Below are 21,207 nucleotides of genomic sequence, written 5' to 3' on the forward strand. Positions count from 1 at the left end.
TAGATGTTTACAAAAGATAAATGAAATTCTATGTTTACACAAAGACTTGTAATGAATATTAATAGCAGCTTTACTTATAATAGCTTATAAGTAAGCTTACAATAACTTATTTTGGAAACAACGAAGATGTCTACCAACCTGTGAAAAGATAAAGAAATTGTGGTACATCCTTACTATGGACTCAGCAAAATACAGGGTAACAAACTATTAATACATGCAACAAGATGAATGAATCTCAAAATAATTATGCAGAGTAGAAAATGCTAACAAAAGATAGCACATGTTCTATGAGTTCATTTACATAAAATTCTAGAAAATGCAAACTAACCTGTACTGATAAAGATCACACGAATAATTGCCTAGGGATTGAGGAGGAGGGAGGAATTACAAAAAACGTCTAAGGAACTTTTGGGAATGGTAGATATGTTTCCTATCTTGAAAGTTGTGATAGTCTTATGAGTTTATATATATGTCAAATTGTCAAATTTTATATTCTAAATATGTGTGGTTTATTGTACATCAATTAGATCTCAATAAAGGTGAAATAAACCATGTAGTTATTTGGAGCAAAAACCCTAACACTAGATAATGTGAGGCCATTATTTATGTAGATCTTCTGATATATGTGACAACAATAGCACAAGGACAAAGAGGAGTAGAGTACATGTAATTATCCTTCTCCAAGTTCCTACATTTTAGTGAAACAGGATAACATTAAATAGGATTTCAATCATTTAAGGATGTGTTTGAAACCATTAAGGCAATCACAAAAAATACAAGGAGGTAATATGCAAATAGCCAACAGAGGAATAAAAATGAAATACTAAAAATATTTGATTAACCAAATGAAGACATAGAAGGGGAACTAAAGAACAAAAAACAGGTGAGATAAAAACTGAAAACAAACAGGAACATGGTAAAACAAACCTAACCACAGTTATGTTGAACTAACTCAATAGTTACGTTAAATGTAATGAAGTAATCACTCCAGTTAAAAGGAAGAAACTGTAAGACTTAAAGAAACCCCAAGATTCAACTATATCTCATTTATATGAGGTACACTTTAAACATAAAACACAAAGAAGTGGTAAGTAAAATGATGGGAAAAGATGCACGATGCAGACCACAAACATAAGCAAGCTGAAGTGGCTGTATTAGTAACAGACAGAAGAGCACTCAGTAGAACTATCATAGATACAAAGAAGCATAATGATTAAAGGGAAAACATAATATACAGATGTATATGTACCAAATAACTTAAAAATGCATAAAGCAAGAATCAACAGCATTAAGGAGAGAAATAGATAATTCTACAACTGTAGTTGGAGATCTTAATATCACCTCTTAGAAATAAACAGAACAATTAAATAAAATATCATAAAGATACAGAATCAGAGTTAGCAAACTTCTATGAAGGACCAGATAATCCAATATTTTAGGCTTTGTGGGCTGCATATGACCTCTGTGGTATATTCTTTAATGTTTTGTTATTTTACAATCCTTGACAATGGAAAAATCATTCTTAGCTTATAGGATGGATAAAAATAGGCCAGATTTGGCCCACAAGCTATAGTTTACCTAACCGATATAGAAGATCTAAAGTGAAAAGTGAAAGTGAAGTCGCTCAGTTGTGTCCAATTCTTTGCGACCCCATGGATTGTAGCCCACCAGGCTCCTCCATCTATGGAACTTTTCAGGCAAGAGTACTGAAGTGGGTTGCCATTTCCTTCTCCAGAGGATTTTCCCCACCCAGGGATCAAAGCTAGGTCTCCTGCATTGCAAGCAAATGCTTTTACCATCTGAGCCACGATAAATCACCTTGATCTAATTGAGACTGACAAAATAATTGCAGAATATATATTCTTCTCATGTGCACATGGAATGTTTACCAAGACAGATCATGTACTGTACTATAAAACAAATCTCAATGCCCTCAAAAGACTGTACAGATCACTATTTTTAAAAGTAGAAATCATTATTTTTAAAAGTAGATAGCAGAAGGAAAGATCTTAAAAATCAGGGCAGAAATAAATGCAAAAGAAACTAAAGAGACCATAGCAAAAATCAACAAAGCTAAAAGCTGGTTTTTTGAAAAAATAAACAAAATTGACAAACCATTAGCAAGACTCATTAAGAAACAAAGAGAGAAAAACCAAATTAACAAAATTAGAAATGAAAATGGAGAGATCGCAACAGACAACACTGAAATACAAAGGATCATAAGAGACTACTACCAGCAGCTCTATGCCAATAAAATGGACAACTTGGATGAAATGGACAAATTCTTAGAAAAGTATAACTTTCCAAAACTGAACCAGGAAGAAATAGAAGATCTTAACAGACCCATCACAAGCAAGGAAGTCGAAACTGTCATCAAAAATCTTCCAGCAAACAAAAGCCCAGGACCAGATGGCTTCACAGCTGAATTCTACCAAAAATTTAGAGAAGAGCTAACACCTATCTTACTCAAACTCTTCCAGAAAATTGCAGAGGAAGGTAAGCTTCCAAACTCATTCTATGAGGCCACCATCACCCTAATTCCAAAACTAGACAAAGATGCCACAAAAAAAGAAAACTACAGGCCAATATCACTGATGAACATAGATGCAAAAATCCTTAACAAAATTCTAGCAAACAGAATCCAACAACATATTAAAAAAATCATACACCATGACCAAGTGGGCTTTATCCCAGGAATGCAAGGATTCTTTAATATCCGCAAATCAATCAATGTAATACACCACATTAACAAATTGAAAGATAAAAACCATATGATTATCTCAATAGATGCAGAGAAAGCCTTTGACAAAATTCAACACTCATTTATGATTAAAACTCTCCAAAAAGCAGGAATAGAAGGAACATACCTCAACATAATAAAAGCTATATATGACAAACGCACAGCAAGCATCACCCTCAATGGTGAGAAATTGAAGGCATTTCCCCTGAAATCAGGAACAATACAAGGGTGCCCACTCTCACCACTACTATTCAACATAGTGTTGGAAGTTTTGGCCACAGCAATCAGAGCAGAAAAAGAAGTAAAAGGAATCCAGATAGGAAAAGAAGAAGTAAAACTCTCACTGTTTGCAGATGACATGATCCTCTACATAGAAAACCCTAAAGACTCTACCAGAAAATTACTAGAGCTAATCAATGAATATAGTAAAGTTGCAGGATATAAAATTAACACACAGAAATCCCTTGCATTCCTATATACTAACAATGAAAAAACAGAAAGAGAAATTAAGGAAACAATACCATTCACCACTGCAACAAAAAGACTAAAATACTTAGGAGTATATCTACCTAAAGAAACAAAGGACCTATACATAGAAAACTATAAAACACTGATGAAAGAAATCAAAGAGGACACAAACAGATGGAGAAACATACCGTGCTCATGGATTGGAAGAATCAATATTGTCAAAATGGCTATTCTACCCAAAGCAGTCTATAGATTCAATGCAATCCCTATCAAGCTACCAAAGGTATTTTTCACAGAACTAGACCAAAGAATTTCACAATTTGTATGGATATACAAAAAACCGCGAATAGCCAAAGTAATCTTGAGAAAGAAGAATGGAACTGGAGGAATCAACCTGCCTGACTTCAGACTCTACTACAAAGCCACAGTCATCAAGACAGTATGGTACTGGCACAAAGACAGAAATATAGATCAATGGAACAGAATAGAAAGCCCAGAGATAAATCCACGAACCTATGGACACCTTATCTTTGACAAAGGAGGCAAGGATATACAATGGAAAAAAGACAACCTCTTTAACAAGTGGTGCTGGGAAAACTGGTCAACCACTTGTAAAAGAATGAAACTAGAACACTTTCTAACACCATACACAAAAATAAACTCAAAATGGATTAAAGATCTAAATGTAAGACCAGAAACTATAAAACTCCTAGAGGAGAACATAGGCAAAACACTCTCCGACATAAATCACAGCAAGATCCTCTATGACCCACCTCCCAGAATATTGGAAATAAAAGCAAAAATAAACAAATGGGACCTAATGAAACTTAAAAGCTTTTGCACTACAAAGGAAACTATAAGTAAGGTGAAAAGACAGCCCTCAGATTGGGAGAAAATAATAGCAAATGAAGCAACAGACAAAGGATTAATCTCAAAAATATACAAGCAACTCCTGCAGCTCAATTCCAGAAAAATAAATGACCCAATCAAAAAATGGGCCAAAGAACTAAACAGACATTTCTCCAAAGAAGACATACAGATGGCTAACAAACACATGAAAAGATGATCAACATCACTCATTATCAGAGAAATGCAAATCAAAACCACAATGAGGTACCATTACACGCCAGTCAGGATGGCTGCTATCCAAAAGTCTACAAGCAATAAATGCTGGAGAGGGTGTGGAGAAAAGGGAACCCTCTTACACTGTTGGTGGGAATGCAAACTAGTACAGCCGCTATGGAAAACAGTGTGGAGATTGCTTAAAAAACTGGAAATAGAACTGCCATATGACCCAGCAATCCCACTTCTGGGCATACACACTGAGGAAACCAGATCTGAAAGAGACACGTGCACCCCAATGTTCATCGCAGCACTGTTTATAATAGCCAGGACATGGAAGCAACCTAGATGCCCATCAGCAGACGAATGGATAAGGAAGCTGTGGTACATATACACCATGGAATATTACTCAGCCATTAAAAAGAATTCATTTGAACCAGTCCTAATGAGATGGATAAAGCTGGAGCCCATTATACAGAGTGAAGTAAGCCAGAAAGATAAAGACCATTACAGCATACTAACACATATATATGGAATTTAGAAAGGTGATAACGATAACCCTATATGCAAAACAGAAAAAGAGACACAGAAATACAGAACAGACTTTTGAACTTTGTGGGAGAATGTGAGGGTGGGATATTTCAAAAGAACAGCATGTATACTATCTATGGTGAAACAGATCACCAGCCCAGGTGGGATGCATGAGACAAGTGCTCTGGCCTGGTGCACTGGGAAGACCCAGAGGAATCGGGTGGAGAGGGAGGTGGGAGGGGGGATCGGGATTGGGAATACATGTAAATCCATGGCTGATTCATATCAATGTATGACAAAACCCACTGGGAAAAAAAAAAAAAGTAGATCAGATCATTATTTTTTAAAAGTAGAAATCAGTAATTTTAAGATATCCAGAAAAACACTAAATTTTTAAAAAATAAGTAATACACCTCTAAATAACCCATGGATCAAAATAGAAATTATACTGGATATTAGAAAATATTCTGAATTAAATGACAATGAAAATATAACATCAAAATTTGCAGAAAGTAGCTGAAACAGTAATTGGGGAAATTTATAGCTTTAAATGCTTATATAAAAAAAGAGAATGATAAAACAAATAGAATAAATTCAAACAGCTGGTGGATAAAGGATATATGGGAGCTCCTTAAACTATTTTTACCACTTTTCTGTAAGTTAAAACTTGAAAAAATTAAAAGTTCCTTAATTTTCTATTTTGCCAAATTATTTTTCACATGTAAGACTAAGAAGCAAAAAGAGATATTTAAGATTGGGTCAAAATAGTAAATTATCTCTCTTTCTATACAAAATGTATACAAAATTATCTCTCTTTCTAAACAGATATGTCTGAAGTTCTATAAAAACCAGGGTAACATTAGCAAATAAGAAATTTCACATAACTACTAAAAGATAGAAATCAAACAGCATGCTGTCTATAGAGATAAGAGTGGCAAAAAATCAAAGTACTAATCAGAAGAGCAGTAATTAACCAATTAAACAATTTTAGAATAAAAAACTAACTGAAGAGAGAGTTTTCAGAGTAGGTTGAGGAGGTTAGTCCCTCCTTCCACCAGCCTATATCAAGAAGTATAATGGAAAGGTATTTCCCTTTACACTAGGAGTTCTTAACTTTGCCTGCAAATTGAAATCATCTGAGTACCTTTAAAAAAAATGCTGAGTCTGAGATTCTGTTTAGTCAGTCAGTATTGAGGCCTGAGCACCAGACCAGTGTTTAGTATTGAAATACAGTATAAATTAGAGAGACATGAACTTGCCTTAAAGTGCTTATTAATATAGAGTAACTAAGAAGTTTGGTTTTGTCTCAGAAATTTGGCAGGTAGAAGAGAACACAAAAATATATTCATGTGAATTGGTATTTAAAGTAGTCTGTAGCTCCATCACTGCGATCTATTGAAAGTCAGCCCTCAACACAAGGGTTTGTAAGATTAAAAATTTTTTAAAAGAAAAAAAAAATTAAAAAAAAATAAAGTAGTCTGTAAGTGGATTATCTAAAAAGTGAGCATTTGCAAACAAAATACTGGAATCCAATTATCTCCCTTTGTAACAAATAAACCACAAGTGGATTAAAGAATTGAATAAAAATGGAAATTAAAAAGTACTAAATAAAAGCAGGTAGATTGTTTTTTCATATTAGGTTAAGTAAGTCCTGATAAATATGCCACAAAACTGACACTCTACAAAGGCATTATTTAAATTTACTGAATAAAACATTTTAAGCTTATCTATCGGTAAAACATATTATTAACCAGTTAGCAATACAGCCAAAAAGTAACAGTATTTGAAGCATTCTTATACCTGAGAAGTTCTCTGAAATTAATATTAAAATTATAATAAATGCAAATGAGAAAAGGACTTAAGTACATGTAATTTTTTTTTTAACAAGTATGCAGATGTCATTTATTTTGTCCGCAAGTACAGTATAGTTCTATTTGAGTTTTACAAAACATCAAATATAAATAACCTGAAACTGTAACAATACACAAAAACTGGCTTCTTACACAGACATACCAGGCAGTACAAGCTGAAAACTTGAGTAAATTAACAACTGTTTTACATTAATATACATAGTGCCGGTTAACATTTAAAAACAAGTTTCAATGCATAGCACTTGATACTTCTTTGAATCTGTTTCAGTAAGGTAAGAGTATGAAAATGGTTAGATCTAGGCTAAAAATAATTCTTCTTCTAACCAAAAATAAAGGCATAATATTTATAACCAGGTATCAACTTTACTAAACCACAATATTTTAAAACTATTAAATGATACCTAAGGGTATTTACATTAAAAAGGCAACATGCATTGTGTTGTTTCATCTCATGGACTGGTTATGCACATACTTTGTTCAAAGGGTTTTAAAACTATATTCCTACTTTCAATACAGCATACTGCAATGCTTCTAATAGTTCTAGCAAAATGAATGCTTTCAAAGGGAGCAGAATCATCTTCAAGTCACTGGTATCAATTTTTTCCCTTTGGAACAAAGGACGTAACAAATAACCTGGTTCTGCCCAGAAGGCCTTAATGGAGTAAGAGGTTCCGTTCAGAGGCAGTTCTGTTCAATTTAATGCTATAACCTCTTCAAGCTCCTCTGCCTGCTCTATGCGTGACCTTTTCGCACTGACACTCTCTTTCTCATCTAGCTTCCTCTTGCGACTTCTTTCGTCTTCACTGATATCAGCATTATTTGAGGGACCTTCTTCATCCGAATCAACTATGAGCACATCATCTTGCTCTTGTGCTGTGGATGTAGAAGGCTGAGCTCCATCGTCGCTGCCATTGGTTATGCTTTTGGCAGCATCTTCAGCTTGCTTGGGCCCCACTTTTTCTGGGGCATCACCAACAACTTCAAATTCAACATCCTTTCCTAGGTCTTCACTATGAAGGATGTTGATCAATAAAGTGTAGTCCTGAAGGAAGTCATCTGCTTGAAGTCGGCTCCCATTTCTAATTCCAAATTCTGACAATTTCTTGTGATTATTAGCTTCTCTCTCTCCCTCTTCTGAAGATATTAGGATTGTTCCTTTTCCATCTTCAATTTGGACATCTGGTGCTACCATAGCAAATTTTTCTTTCACAATCTTATCTTGTAAGGTGAGAACAGTCACTTTATGAACATTCAGCTGCACAGTCACCTCTGGCTTGCTGGCACATACGTAACAGTTAGGGTTGGGAGCATCCAGTGCACAAGGCACAAGAAGCTTCTTTCTTGGGTTTGGTTGTTTATTCAAAAAAATTGTTCTACACTGGTCTATTTTTCCTGATAAAATCTTCAGTCCTTCCAATACTATCAACCCAGCAATCACTGCATTAGTAGTAGCGATAGGAGGAATAATGTTCCCTGCCATTGATTTGATATCGAATCTGCTCTTCATATTCATACTGAAAATATGCATCCTGAGATTTGCAGCAGAGGTGACAAAATCCATTGCAGATGGGTCATCCTTGTCCCATATGAGCTCAGCTCCATCCCCCTTTTCTGCTAAATGAACTCTCAAAGTCTCAATGCTCTTTGAAAAAAGACACGCATAGCTCTTGATATCTAGAACCTGATGGTCTTTCAGACCTAACTGGGGTTCATTTTGTTGATCTGATGCACTGGTTTCTTCTCCTTGACTTTGCACTTCAGCCCAATCCAATGGAACTGGAGGTTTCCTTTTCTGCCATAGTTTGTCCATAGTCAATAGATACCTGACATCATCTTTAAAAAGCTTGGTAAAAAGTTTAACTGGATCATATCCAGTTGATTTAGCCCATTCCTTGGTGGAAATACGTTTAATGTCACCATCTTCACTAGATGCTCTGGCTCTGGCTTCGGCTTCCATTGGTTCCCAGGAAGCTTCAGGGTCAGCTCTGTCAGGAGATACTTCTTGATCAGCATCTTCTTCTCCAAACAACTGGTTGAACAGATACTTCACCCAGACAATGCAATGAATAGGTTCTGAAGGTGTGTTACGAATTGTACAGCCAGGAAAAGTTCTCTGGGTTGGTTTGGGATGACATTCGTAACACTTGGTCACACCCTTTTTGATAGTGGTTACTTGCCCAAGATAACCAGCAGTTCCACTCTCAATAAGAGGGACATCAGCTGCTAGACACATTCTATTAACATGGTTGCGGGCAGTTCATGATGCTGTCATGGTAGGCTATGATATTAGCTTTCGGGTAAAACTGCAGCACACTCTCTTTGGCAACCTGGGCCTTTGATCTTCCAACATGTTTCTTTTGAAACAAAAACTGCCTGTTGAGGTTGCTGACATCAATAGTATCCAGATCAATCAGGTCGATGTGGGAGAAGCCAGTGAGCACGAGGTTTTTGAGGAGTTCGCAGCCGATGCCGCCCGCCCCCACCACCAGGACTCTGCCCCCGGCCACGGCCTCAGCCAGCTCCCGGGGCAGCCCCCGCGACCACATGTAATTTTTATAAGGAAAAACTAAAAATGTAAAGCAGTATTCAAATTACTGTAATACCCATCTATAAATTAAATGTTATTTTAAGACTCTCACTAGAAAATAAGTCATTAAAAAATTCTGATAAATGAATAATGATATACTTGATCTTGGCTATTTCAGTAAGCAATATATAATAAATTTACTTACAAGCTGATAGGTGTTCTTGATTTCTCGCAATTATGTCCTTTATAGATTTTGAAGGCATTTTCTTGCTACCATGAATGGTTGTTGTGGAGAGTTCTTTTAGTTTCCAGTGGGTCCAAAATCCTTTTTGAGGCGGTAAACCTGTTAACACAAAATGTATATTTAACCAAAGAAGTTACGATTTTAAAAACATCTTCTGTTGAAGCCTTTTTTTGGGTATTATACTTTTAATTCTCACGACAGTCCTGTGAGAACTGTCAGTCTTAGGTTTCAAAAGAGGGAATCTCTGTATAGAAATGTTAATGTCTTATCATATAAGACAGTGAATCAGAAAAGAGATAAACATGATATATACCCTTCTGACTCAAAAATACAAGCTAAGTTCATAAATGGACACAAGGGGAGATTAACATTGTGAAAACTTGAAAGGACCTAAATATCCAACAAAAGTACAAACAGTGGATCATGAAGTATCCATAAAAAGTTACCTTGTAAGTACTTATTAACATATAAAAGTAATCATAGTATTGTTTTTATGTGAAGGACAATTTTACCTTATATGGATGTGTGACTGTAGCTTAATTGTTAACCTTATATGGATGTGTGACTATAGCTTAATTGTTGCCTCTGAGCAACCATCGATAGCTGATTACATTAAAATTTTTTTCCTCTCTGTATCTATTATTTTCAAAACAATGTTTTTGAATAGATTATAGCACTCTAAAAGTAATAAAAATAAATTCTATTTTAAAAGTTCCACTTTTGTTCCAAAAGCTGTGTAAGGTTTAATAATTGATTTAACCCCAGCAGTAAAAATGAGAAGAATATAAATTCCTTAGTATACTTCATATGCTTATTCTGATGGTTAATTGAGTTTGTATATGTTAAAGCATTCAGTAACTGGGAAACATGAATATAAAAACAAACATAAAATATAATAAACATATTAACATACATTGACATACTCATAAAATATATCCAATAATTTCCCAGTAGTGAGCATTCAATGAGGATTATGTTATATTTTGATATCAAATTGCAATTTTTGAAGTGTCTTTAAATTTGGTTATTGCTTATTTTACATTAGTTGCCACTAGATAAAATATTCAAAACAATTCATTTGAATGTTTCTCAATATTGTCTGTGTTTTAAAATATATAGCATATTAGTGGAAAATCTGGGGTATAGGGAGGTCAACAGATGAGGATATTTAAAAGATAGTTTTTTATTGAATGGGGGGGGGGTCAGTGTCAGAGTAGGAAGACATGGAGCTCACTTCTCACAAACACATCCAAAATATATCTACATGTGGAAGACAACCTAAAAAAAAAAAAAAAAAAAAACTACTACTAATTGGAAACCAGCAGAATATCTTTTATAAAGCCAAAACTGCAAGAAAGATCTCCATGTAACTCAGCAGAATTGCAGGGGGAGGAGAAGGCATTAGGGTGGGACCAGCGCCCCTGGAGGGGTATGGAAGAGAAGGTCCACACAGGTGGATCCTGGCCCTGGGCAGCCCCCTGGTCTGCCGGGAAATCCACTGAAACAGATGGGAGAGCTGGAGAAGCCTAGACTCCACTTGTGAGGAGGGTGTGTGTGTTGGATTGCTAACAATCAGAGCAGCGAGGGACTTGCACAGATGGCAGCCACCTCATCACACTTCCCAATCCAAAGGGCAAATGCCCAGTTCCCCTCACTTCACACCACAGCCTGGCAGGAGATCAGGAGAAAGATGCAGTCTAGCTGCTAGAAGTGGGACTGCTGACGTGCGCAGTAGCTCTAGTTTTCATTTTTGATGAACCTCCATACTGTTTGCTACAGTGGCTCTACCAATTTACATTTTGACCAACAACAAGGGTTCTCTTTTCTTCATATCCTCATCAATATTTGTTATTTGTAGTCAGTTTGAAAATGGCCATTCTAACAGGTGTGAGGTGATATCTCATTGTGGTTTTGACTAGCATTTCCTTGGTGATTAGTGATGCTGAACATCCTTTCCTGTACCAGTTGGACATCGGTATGTCTTCTTTGGAAAAATGTCTTCAGTTCCTCTATTTTTAAAATCAGATAGTTTTTTTTTGTTTGTTTCTTTTGCTATTGAATTGAGCTCCTTTTAGCTTTTGGGTATCAATCCCTTATAAGATATGATTTGCACATATATTTAATAAGTTCCTTTTGCATTTTGTTAATTTTTTTTTTTTTTACTGTGCAGAAGCTTTTTAGTTTGATGTAGTTTCACTTACTAATTTTTGCTTTTGCTGCTTGTGCTTTTGATATCATATGCAAAAAATTATTGCCAAGACATATATTAAGGAGCTTTTCCACTACGTTTTCTTCTTAAGAGTTTTATGGTTTCAGTTCTTTCCTCCATTTGAAGTTAATTTTTTTGAGTGATATAGAAAAAGCAAGGGAATTCCAGAAAAACATTTGCTTCACTGACTACACTAAAGCCTTTGACTGTGTGGATTACAACAAACTGGAAAACTGTTAAAGAGATACGAATATCAGACCACCTTACCTGCCTCCTGAGAAACCTGTATATAGGTCAAGAAGCAACAATCAGAACCAGACAGGGAACAACAGATTGGTTCAAAATTGGGAAAGGAGTATGTCAAGGCTGTATTTTGTCACTCTGTTAATTTCACTTTTATGCAGAGTACATCATGCAAAGTGCCATGCTGGATGAATAGTAAGCTGGTATCAAGAATTTCTGGGAGAAATATCAACAGCCTCATATATGCAGATGCTACCACTCTAATGACAAAAAGCAAGGAAGAACTAAAGAGCCTGTTGATGAGGGTGAAAAAGGAAAGTGAAAAAGCTGGCTTAAAACTCAACATTCAAAAAACCAAGATCATGGCATCCAGTCCAATCACTTCCTGGCAAATAAAAGGGGGAAAAGTGAAAACAGCGACAAATTTTCTCTTCTTGGGCTCCAAAATCACTGCAGATGGTGACTTCAGCCATGAAATTAGAAGACACTTGCTCCTTGGAAGAAAAGCTACTACAAACCTAGACAGCATATTAAAAAGCAGAGATGTTACTTTGCTGACTAAGGTTCATACAGTCAATGCTATGGTTTTTCCAGTAGTCATGTATAAACGTGAGAATCGGACAATAAAAAAGGCTGAGCGCTGAAGAATTGATACTTTTGAACTGTGGTGCTGGAGAAGATTCTTGAGAATCCCTTGGACAGCAAGGAGAAAAAACTAGTCAATCCTAAGGAAAATCAACCCTGAATATTCATGGGAAGGACTGATGCTAAAGCTCCAATACTTTGGCCACCTGATGTAAAGAGCTGACTCAGTGGAAAAGACCCTGATGCTGGAAAGGATTGAGAACAGGAGGAGAAGCAGGTGATAGAGGATGAGATGGTTGGATGGCATCACTGCTCAATGGATGTGAGTTTGGGCAGACTCTGGGAGATACTGAAGGACAGGGAAGCCTTGTGTGCTGTAGTCCACGGGGTTGCAAAGAGTCGGACACAACTTAGCAACTGGACAACAATAAGATAGGAGTCAAATTTGATTACTCTACATATGATGATTCAGCTTTCCCAACACCATGTATTGAAGAGATTATCATATTCCTATTGAGTATTCTTGGCTTCTTTGTCAAATATTAGTTGACTGTGTTTGTGAGGGTTTATTTCTGGGTTCTCACTTTTCTTCCATTGGTCTGTGTGGCCTTCTTTGTTTAGTTTTCATGTTTTACACAAATTACATATCTGATCATACATGTTATCCATCTTTTCCACTTGAGCATTTACCACATTAATCATAGGTAGTTGAAATTTTCTGTCTAATATTCTAATACCTGTGCCTTATCTAAAACTGGTTCTGATTATTTCCTTGTCTTTTGATAGGTAGTTCTGTTTCTGGGATGAGTTGCATCTCCACTCCTTCACTAAGGGCAACTGGATTTGCTGCCCTTCCTCCCGGCAACCTTTCTCCCTCCTCCTGCTGTGACTTAAAGCTTGTTGTTAATACAAAGGAGATGGAAGAGAAGGGTCCAGGCAAGGCTTAATGCCTTTTCTGTAGTGGTTTCTCTTATATTCCCCCAGGCTTTCTCAAGACTGTCATACCATCCTCAATTATTACTTATAAAATATGTGGAGAGAGACTTGTAATGTCAACTTCCTTCTTGTTTATGAAGCTCCTAAGTGTCCTATATGGTCACACTAGACCATACTCAGCTCTAAGTAATTCACTAGAAATTTTGGCTAAATTCTTCTTACTGCCTTTTAATGGTATCTAGCTGCATCTGTCCCACGTGAGCAAGTGCTGACATCTGGTCTTCCCTTGGAGGTACCTGTCTTTCTGTAGATTTCGGGTTGATTGCCTTGGAATCTCTGATGGGTTCAAGGAAAGTTTCTAATTTGCAGATAGTTTAGTGTTTTAAGGTAGAAGAGTGGAAGTAATATCATTTTAGTTTTCTATATCCTAAGCAGAAGCCAGAAGTCAGAGCACAAACCTTCATCATATTCATTGTAAAGCTGCCACATAGGATAGTCATAAAGCTTGTGCTAGAACCTAGCCAATCATACAAAATCCTAATGTGTCTCTATACTAGTTAGAAGTATCCTCCAAAGTCTTCCATATCTTAATGTTCCCAAATGGTGAATACGTTATGTTACATGGCAAAGAGGAATTAAGGAAGCAGACAGAATTAAGTTAATAACTGGCTAGCCTTAAAATATGGACAGTATGCTGGCTTGTCCAGGTGAGCCCAAAGTACTCAGAAGAGTCATAGATATGGAAGAGGGAGGTAGAAGAGTCAGTATTAGAATGATGCGATATGAGAAAGATGACTAGTCATTGTGGGCTTTGATGATGAAAGGCTATGAGGCAAAGAATGGAAACAGCTTCTGGAAAGCTGAAAAGAGATTCTCCCTAGAGCCTCTAGAATCACACAGCTCTCCCAACATCTTGGTTTTACCCTAGTGAAACTCATTTTAGACCTATGACTTTCAGAACTCTAAGATAATATATTTATGTTGCTTTAAACTAAGTAGTAATTTGCTGTATCAGTAACAGGAAACCTATACAAGCTCTGGTGCTCTTTTTCTTATTGTATATAAGGATCTTTAGGCTTCCTATGTGGCTCAGTGGTAAAGAATTCACCTGCCAATACATGTTTGATCCCTTGGTTTGGAAGGTCCCCTGGAGAAGGAAATGGTGACTCCAGTATTCTTGCTTGGGAAATCCCATGGACAGAGAAACCTGGTGGGGCTATAGTCTATGGTGTTGCAAAGAGTTGGACATGACTTAGCAACTAAACAACAACAACAAATAAGGAACTCTGGTAAAAAAAAAATTTGTGAAAAACGAACCAAAATGAAAGCCAACTGACAATGTAAGTAATTAAACTGAATATAATGCAAAGAAACAAATAAAGTGATGACTTCATCTTTAAAAAATGGAATTTTTCATAAATTAAGGAGGAGAAATTGAATTAAGTATTTTATATTTATGATATAAATATTTTTCCAACAAAGAATAAGAAAAATGTCTTTTAAATTCCTTCAACAAGTGCTCTAGCCAAAACAAAGTAATTGATCACAATTGAGAAATAAAATCATAGTAAAAAATGAAAAGGTCATTTATGAGCATAGAACTCAGAAAACATGTGAGTCTTGATAGATATGCAATGTGAGAAAAAGCATTGTGACAGAAAGCTATAAAAACACATTCACAATTAAATAAATCATAGAGGCTCTAGTGCAGCCACCACTACCGCCTTTGTTTACAACTTAAATTCTTATCCATGCATAAAAATACAAATGAACAATTATGTACAGGTCAGTGAATCTTCACAAGTTTAATACATGGTGTCCATGTTACCAGCCCTCAGAAACAAAATATTCAGCTTCTAACACCATGGATTAGTTTTGTCAGATTTTGAACTTTGTATCAAAGAACTCATATAGGATCTACCTTTTTGTGCCTGGCCCCTCAACCTTGTTTGTGTGATTTGTTTGCTACTGTGTATGATTATAGTTCACTCATCCTCATTGCTGGCAGTATTTCATTATATGAATACTCCACAGTTTATCTAAATTTTATATTACTGTGGGCATTTGGACAGTTCATTTTGATTATTATATAAATAGCACTGCTATGAACATTTTATACTTTTGGTATACAGAAATATGTAGATTTCTGGAGGTTATGTACCTGGGAGTCAGAAATATGCTAGTCCAAATTTAACATATGTTTAGCTTTAGTAGATATTGGTAGTTGTCCAGAATATTCATATACTTCCACCCACATAGCTACCTTTTATCTTAAGAAAATGCGGTTTGAATTTTTTTAACTCTGAGATGAATGTAGATTTACATGCACTTGCAACAAATAATACAGAGAGATCCCTGGGCCCTCTATTTAGTTTGCCACAATGGTAACACCTTGTAAAACTATAATATGATATCACAACCAGGATATAGACATTGATATAGTCAGGCTAAGGTACAGTTTCATCCCAAAGATTCCTTAAGCTTCCCATTTTAGCCACCCCTACCCTTCACTTTAAATCATTTCTCTGCCTGATGTGAAGGAGAGGCAATAAATATTGATCTTTTCGCTACACAAATATTTTCTCCTAAGGTGAAACAGCCCACAGAGAAGTACTGAAGCAGGTGTTCAACAGGGATAAATAGCCAATGTTGGAAGAATCAGTTTAGTTCAGTTGCTCAGTCATGTCTGACTCCTTGCGACCCCATGGACTGCAGCACACCAGGCCTCCCTGTCCATCACCAACTCCCAGACCTTACTCAAACTCATGTCCATCGAGTCGATGATGCCATCCAACCATCCTCTGTCCCCTTCTCCTTCCACCTTCAATCTTTCCCAGCATCAGGGTCTTTTCCAATGAGTCAGTTCTTCACATCAGGTGGCCAAAGTACTGGAGTTTCAGCTTCAGCCTCAGTCCTCCCAATGCATATTCAGGACTGATTTCCTTTAGGATGGACTGGTCGGATCTCATTTGCAGTCTAAGGGACTCTCAAGAGTCTTCTCCAGCACCACAGTTCAAAAGCATCAATTCTTTGGCGCTCAGCTTTCTTTATAATCCAACCTTCACATCCATACATGCCTACTGGAAAAACCATAGCTTTGACTAGATGGACCTCTGTTGGCAAAGTAATGTCTCCGCTTTTTAACATGTTGTTTAGGTTGGTCTTTCCTGGTGGCTTAGATGGTAAAAGCGTCTGCCTACAATGTGGGAGACCAGGGATCAATCCTTGCATTGGGAAGGTCCCCTAGAGAAGGAAATGGCAACTCACTCCAGTACTCTTGCCTGGAAAATGCCATGGACAGAAGAGCCTGGTAGGCTACAGTCCATGGGGTCACAAAGGGTCAGACATGACTGAGTGACGTCACTTTCTTTCTTTCTTTTCTTTCTTTCTAGGTTGGTCATAACTTTTCTTCCAAGGAGCAAATGTCTTTTAATTTAATGGCTGTAGTCACTATCTGCAGTGATTTTTGGAACCCCCAAAAATAAACTCAGTCACTGTTTCCATTGTTTCCCCATCTATTTGCCATGAAGTGATGGCAACAGATGCCTTGATCTTAGTTTTCTGGATGTTGAGTTTTAAGCCAACTTTTTCAAAGAATATGCATTTGCAAACAAATGTATTCAGGCTAGAAGTGAGCAAACTATTCTGTTATTTAAATCAGATAAGGGATCTATATTTAGTGTTCTTGCCTTTAACTCAGGCAGTTTGTGTGTAGAATGCTTTGAAGACCAACAGGAACAGGCTAAAGTAGACATTCCCACTGAATTTACCTTATAAATCTCCTAACTAATTGCTGTTGCTCATCTCAGCATATTACATACATTCATGCTTGAATACCTCACAGAAACTAGTTAAAAGCATAATAATTGCAAAAGAAGTATGAAAACTATATTTGCAGATGATATGATAAATGACTTGAAAACCCTAGACAATGAATGATAAAACACAAACAAAAGGATTTAGTAAGCAAGTGACTCATAATATTTACATACAGAAATCAATATGAATTTGGGGGGAACACAGTTCAGTCTGTAACAGGTCTGGAGGAAATTTGTTCTGTTCTTCACTTTTTCTCTTACGGTATATATTTTTTGTATGAATGCTGTGCTCATTTTCTTTTTATTTCTTATATTTGAATTAGTTGGATTTTTCTCTGTAATTAGGACACTCCTGTCTTGTGTGTATTGATGGAGGGGGCTGGTGCTCCAGATTGTTTTCTAGAGTTTACCTCCCAAGGACTGCTTCCTTAAAACATGGAACATTTTCTTTTGGAAATGGTTTGGTTACTAAGAATTGACACAAAACAATTATAAAAAAAGTAGTCAAAATTTGGACAGAAAGTTTTATGAGAAGAACTAGACTTCACTCACTTTTCCAGTACTTGAGAAGAGTCAATAACTTCTGGAAGTCCATAATGGTATAGTAGTCTTTGGAAAAAATATTGGAGAGATTTTTCTCTCCATTACCTTGGTTTTAAACCTAAGTGCCTAAATCTCTGGCTAAGTGCTCCAGGATGGAATTTTAGTTCCCTTCAGTGTTTTGAGTTCTACCACTCCGACCTACAATATAGGTGTAAGGGACTGATTTTGGTCATACCTGAATCGTCAAGTGGTCTTCTCTACTTTCTTCAATTTAAGTTTTAATTTGGCAATAAGGAGTTCATGATCTGAGCCACAGTCAGCTCCTGGTCTTTTTTTTACTGACTGTATAGAACTTCCCCATCTTGGAAAACTCAGCAGTGGCCACAGGACTGGAAAAGGTCAGTTTTCATTCCAATCCCAAAGAAAGGCAATGCCAAAGAATGCTCAAACTACTGCACGATTGCATTCATCTCACACGCTAGAAAGTGATGCTCAAAATTCTCCAAACCAGGCTTAAACAGTACATGAACCATGAACTTCCAGATGTTCAAGCTGGATTTAGAAAAGGCAGAGGAACCAGAGATCCAATTGCCAACATCTGTTGGGTCATCGAAAAAGCAAGAGTTCTAGAAAAATATCTATTTCTGCTTTATTGACTATGCCAAAGCCATTGACTGTGCAGACCACAACAAACTGTGGAAAATTCTTACAGAGATGGGACTACCAGACCACCTGATATGCCTCTTGAGAAATCTGTATGCAGGTCAAGAAACAATACGTAGAACTGGACATGGAACAACAGACTGGTTCCAAATAGGAAAAGGAGTATGTCAAGGCTGTATATTGTCACCCTGCTTATTTAACTTATAGGCAGAGTACATCTTGAGAAATGCCAGGCTGGATGAAGCACAAGCTGGAATCAAGATTGCTGGGAGAAATATCAATAACCTCAGATATGCAGATGACACGACCCTTATGGCAGAAAGTGAAGAACTAAAGAACCTCTTGATGAAAGTGAAAGAGGACAGTGAAAAAGTTGGCTTAAAACTCAACATCCAGAAAACTAAGATCATGGCATCTGGTCCCATCACTTCATGTCAAATAGATGGGGAAACAGTGGAAACAGTGACAGACTTTGTTTTTTCGGCTCCAAAATCACTGCAGATGGCGACTGCAGCCATGAAATTAAAAGGCACTTGCTCCTTGGAAGAAAAGTTATGACCAACCTAGGCAGCTTATTAAAAAGCAGAGACATTACTTGGTGAACAAAGGTCCATCTAGTCAAGGCTATGGTTTTTCCAGTAGTAATGTATGGATGTGAGGGTTGGACTATAAAGAAAGCTGAGCTCCAAAGAATTGATGCTTTTAAACTGTGGTGTTGGAGAGTCCCTTAGACTGCAAGGAGATCCAGCCAGTCCATCCTAAAGGAAATCAGTCCTGAATATTCATTGGAAGGACTGATATTGAAGCTGAAACTCCAATACTTTGGCCACCTGATGCAAAGAACTGACTCACTGGAAAAGACCCTGATGCTGGGGATGATTGAAGGCAGGAAGACAAGGGCACAACAGAGGATGATATATTAGATGGCATCACCGACTCAATGGACATAATTTGAGTAAGCTCTGGGAGTTGGTGATGGACAGGGAAGCCTCGTGTGCTGCAGTCCATGGGGTTGCAAAGAGTCAGACACAACTGAGTGACTGAACTGAACTCCTACCTAGACACACAGACACACACACACACATCACGATTCAAACACTTTTTTCCCTTGATTAATGATGGTAGTCATATAAAGAATTCAGTTAGCTCTAGAATTTACCCAGTATTATTTGCTATAAAAATGCCAGCAGTGTTCTAAAAGAAGCAGCTTGAAATATTTCTCTTGCAAATATAAAATATGTATCATACAGTTTTCTTTCTGTGGCAGTTTTGGTTTCTTCAAGAATTCCACTGCCTATAAAATTATTTCCTTCTAAAGTTAATAACTGACTAATTTTATTATAACAGAATTTTCAGAAGAAAATCATCATTATTATTTTGAAACATAGACATCAATATTCTATGTTTTGTAAGACAAAGAACAACAAAATTTTTGACTAAACAAAACACTGCCATTCAAAAGTTTTAGGTACCAAAGTAATGATCAATACTTAAATGACATTCATACCTGACAACCAAAGAAAAATATTATTCCCTAGATCTTCTTTAAATTCATCATTAAAGAGATTACTGGATTCTGGAAATGCTTCCTGGAATGTTACATAGATAGCTTGTGCCAAACAATCAGGATACACCTACCAAAACAGAGTCATATTAAAATAATTCCATATTTCATGTAACACTATCTAAAATACAAAAGAAGTTGTTTAGTTTGTGAAATATACATGTCCCTTTTTCTCCTTATAACTTGTTTTTGGCCTTTTTTGCCTCTCTGTACTTCCAACAACTGAAGAATAGACTATGAACAAAGAAGAGTTAAAAATAAAGTCATATCAATTTATCTATTTGTTAGCATTTTGGGAAAAAATTTTAATTTGGATAAAGGATGAAGCTAACAGTTAAGGTTTAATGATTCTACACTTATTTCATTTAACCCTGTTATTGATATCCTCTTTAAGAAAAAGTATACCCTCTTTCCAGTCATTATAATAAAAAGTATATATACACTTAATTGAAATATATTTGACATGTAATACTAAGTTTAAGGCGTACAACATGTTGATATATTTGTATTTTGCAATATGATTACCACCATAGCATCAGCTAACACCTCTATTATGTCACACAATTATCACTTTGTGTGTGTGAGAAATAAAAGCATGCTTTTAAGTAATTGAAGTCCATTTAGGTGAGTTAATATAGCATAACTCGAATTGTTACTGAGGTTATACTATATTGTTTGTTCTTTGGAAGAAAAGCTTTCTTCTTGGAAGAAAAGCTATGACCATCCTAGACAGCATATTAGAAAGCTGAAACATTACTTTGCCAACAAAGGTCTGACTGGTCAAAGCTATGATTTTTCCAGTAAGTCATGTATGGATGCGAAAGTTGGACTTTAAAGAAAGCTGAGCACCAAAGAATTGATGCTTTTGAACTGTGGTGTTGGATAAAGCTCGTGAGAGTCCCCTGGACATCAAGGAGATCAAACAAGTCAATCCTAAAGGAAATCAGTCCTGAATATTCATTGGAAGGATTAATACTGAAGCTGAAACTCCAATACTTTGGCCATCTGATATAAAAAACTGACTCATTGGAAAAGACCCTGATGCTGGGAAAGACTGAAAGCGGAAGGAGAAGGGGATGACAGATGATGAGATGGTTGGATGGCATCACCGACTTGATGGACAAGAGTTTGAGCAAGCTTCAGGAGTTGGTGATGGACAAGGACACCTGGCATGCTGCAGTCCATGGGGTTGCAAAGAGTCAG

At 36.5% G+C, this 21,207-nt stretch overlaps 2 protein-coding genes across 8 annotated transcripts in view; both read right to left on the bottom strand.

The window, feature by feature from the left end:
* The window catches only part of FAM227B (family with sequence similarity 227 member B), a 220,387-nt gene that overhangs the window by 164,728 nt on the left and 34,452 nt on the right, over nt 1–21,207 (bottom strand). For all 7 annotated transcript variants that reach the window (XM_061157111.1, XM_061157105.1, XM_061157109.1 and 4 more), the window contains 2 exons: nt 19,948–20,074; nt 9,405–9,542 (listed from right to left, as the gene is read on the bottom strand). In XM_061157111.1, coding sequence (XP_061013094.1) covers nt 9,405–9,542; nt 19,948–20,074 — 265 coding nt within the window. The remainder of the gene's footprint in view (nt 1–9,404; nt 9,543–19,947; nt 20,075–21,207) is intronic.
* On the bottom strand, nt 6,680–9,258 carry LOC133066242 (SUMO-activating enzyme subunit 2-like). Its single transcript, XM_061157104.1, is given in 2 exon segments — nt 6,680–8,927; nt 8,929–9,258. Coding segments are annotated over 2 exon segments (1,854 nt in total). The 5' UTR covers nt 9,219–9,258; the 3' UTR covers nt 6,680–7,363.

The sequence above is a fragment of the Dama dama genome, chromosome 12, assembly GCF_033118175.1.
Source record: "Dama dama isolate Ldn47 chromosome 12, ASM3311817v1, whole genome shotgun sequence".
Taxonomy (NCBI): domain Eukaryota; kingdom Metazoa; phylum Chordata; class Mammalia; order Artiodactyla; family Cervidae; genus Dama; species Dama dama.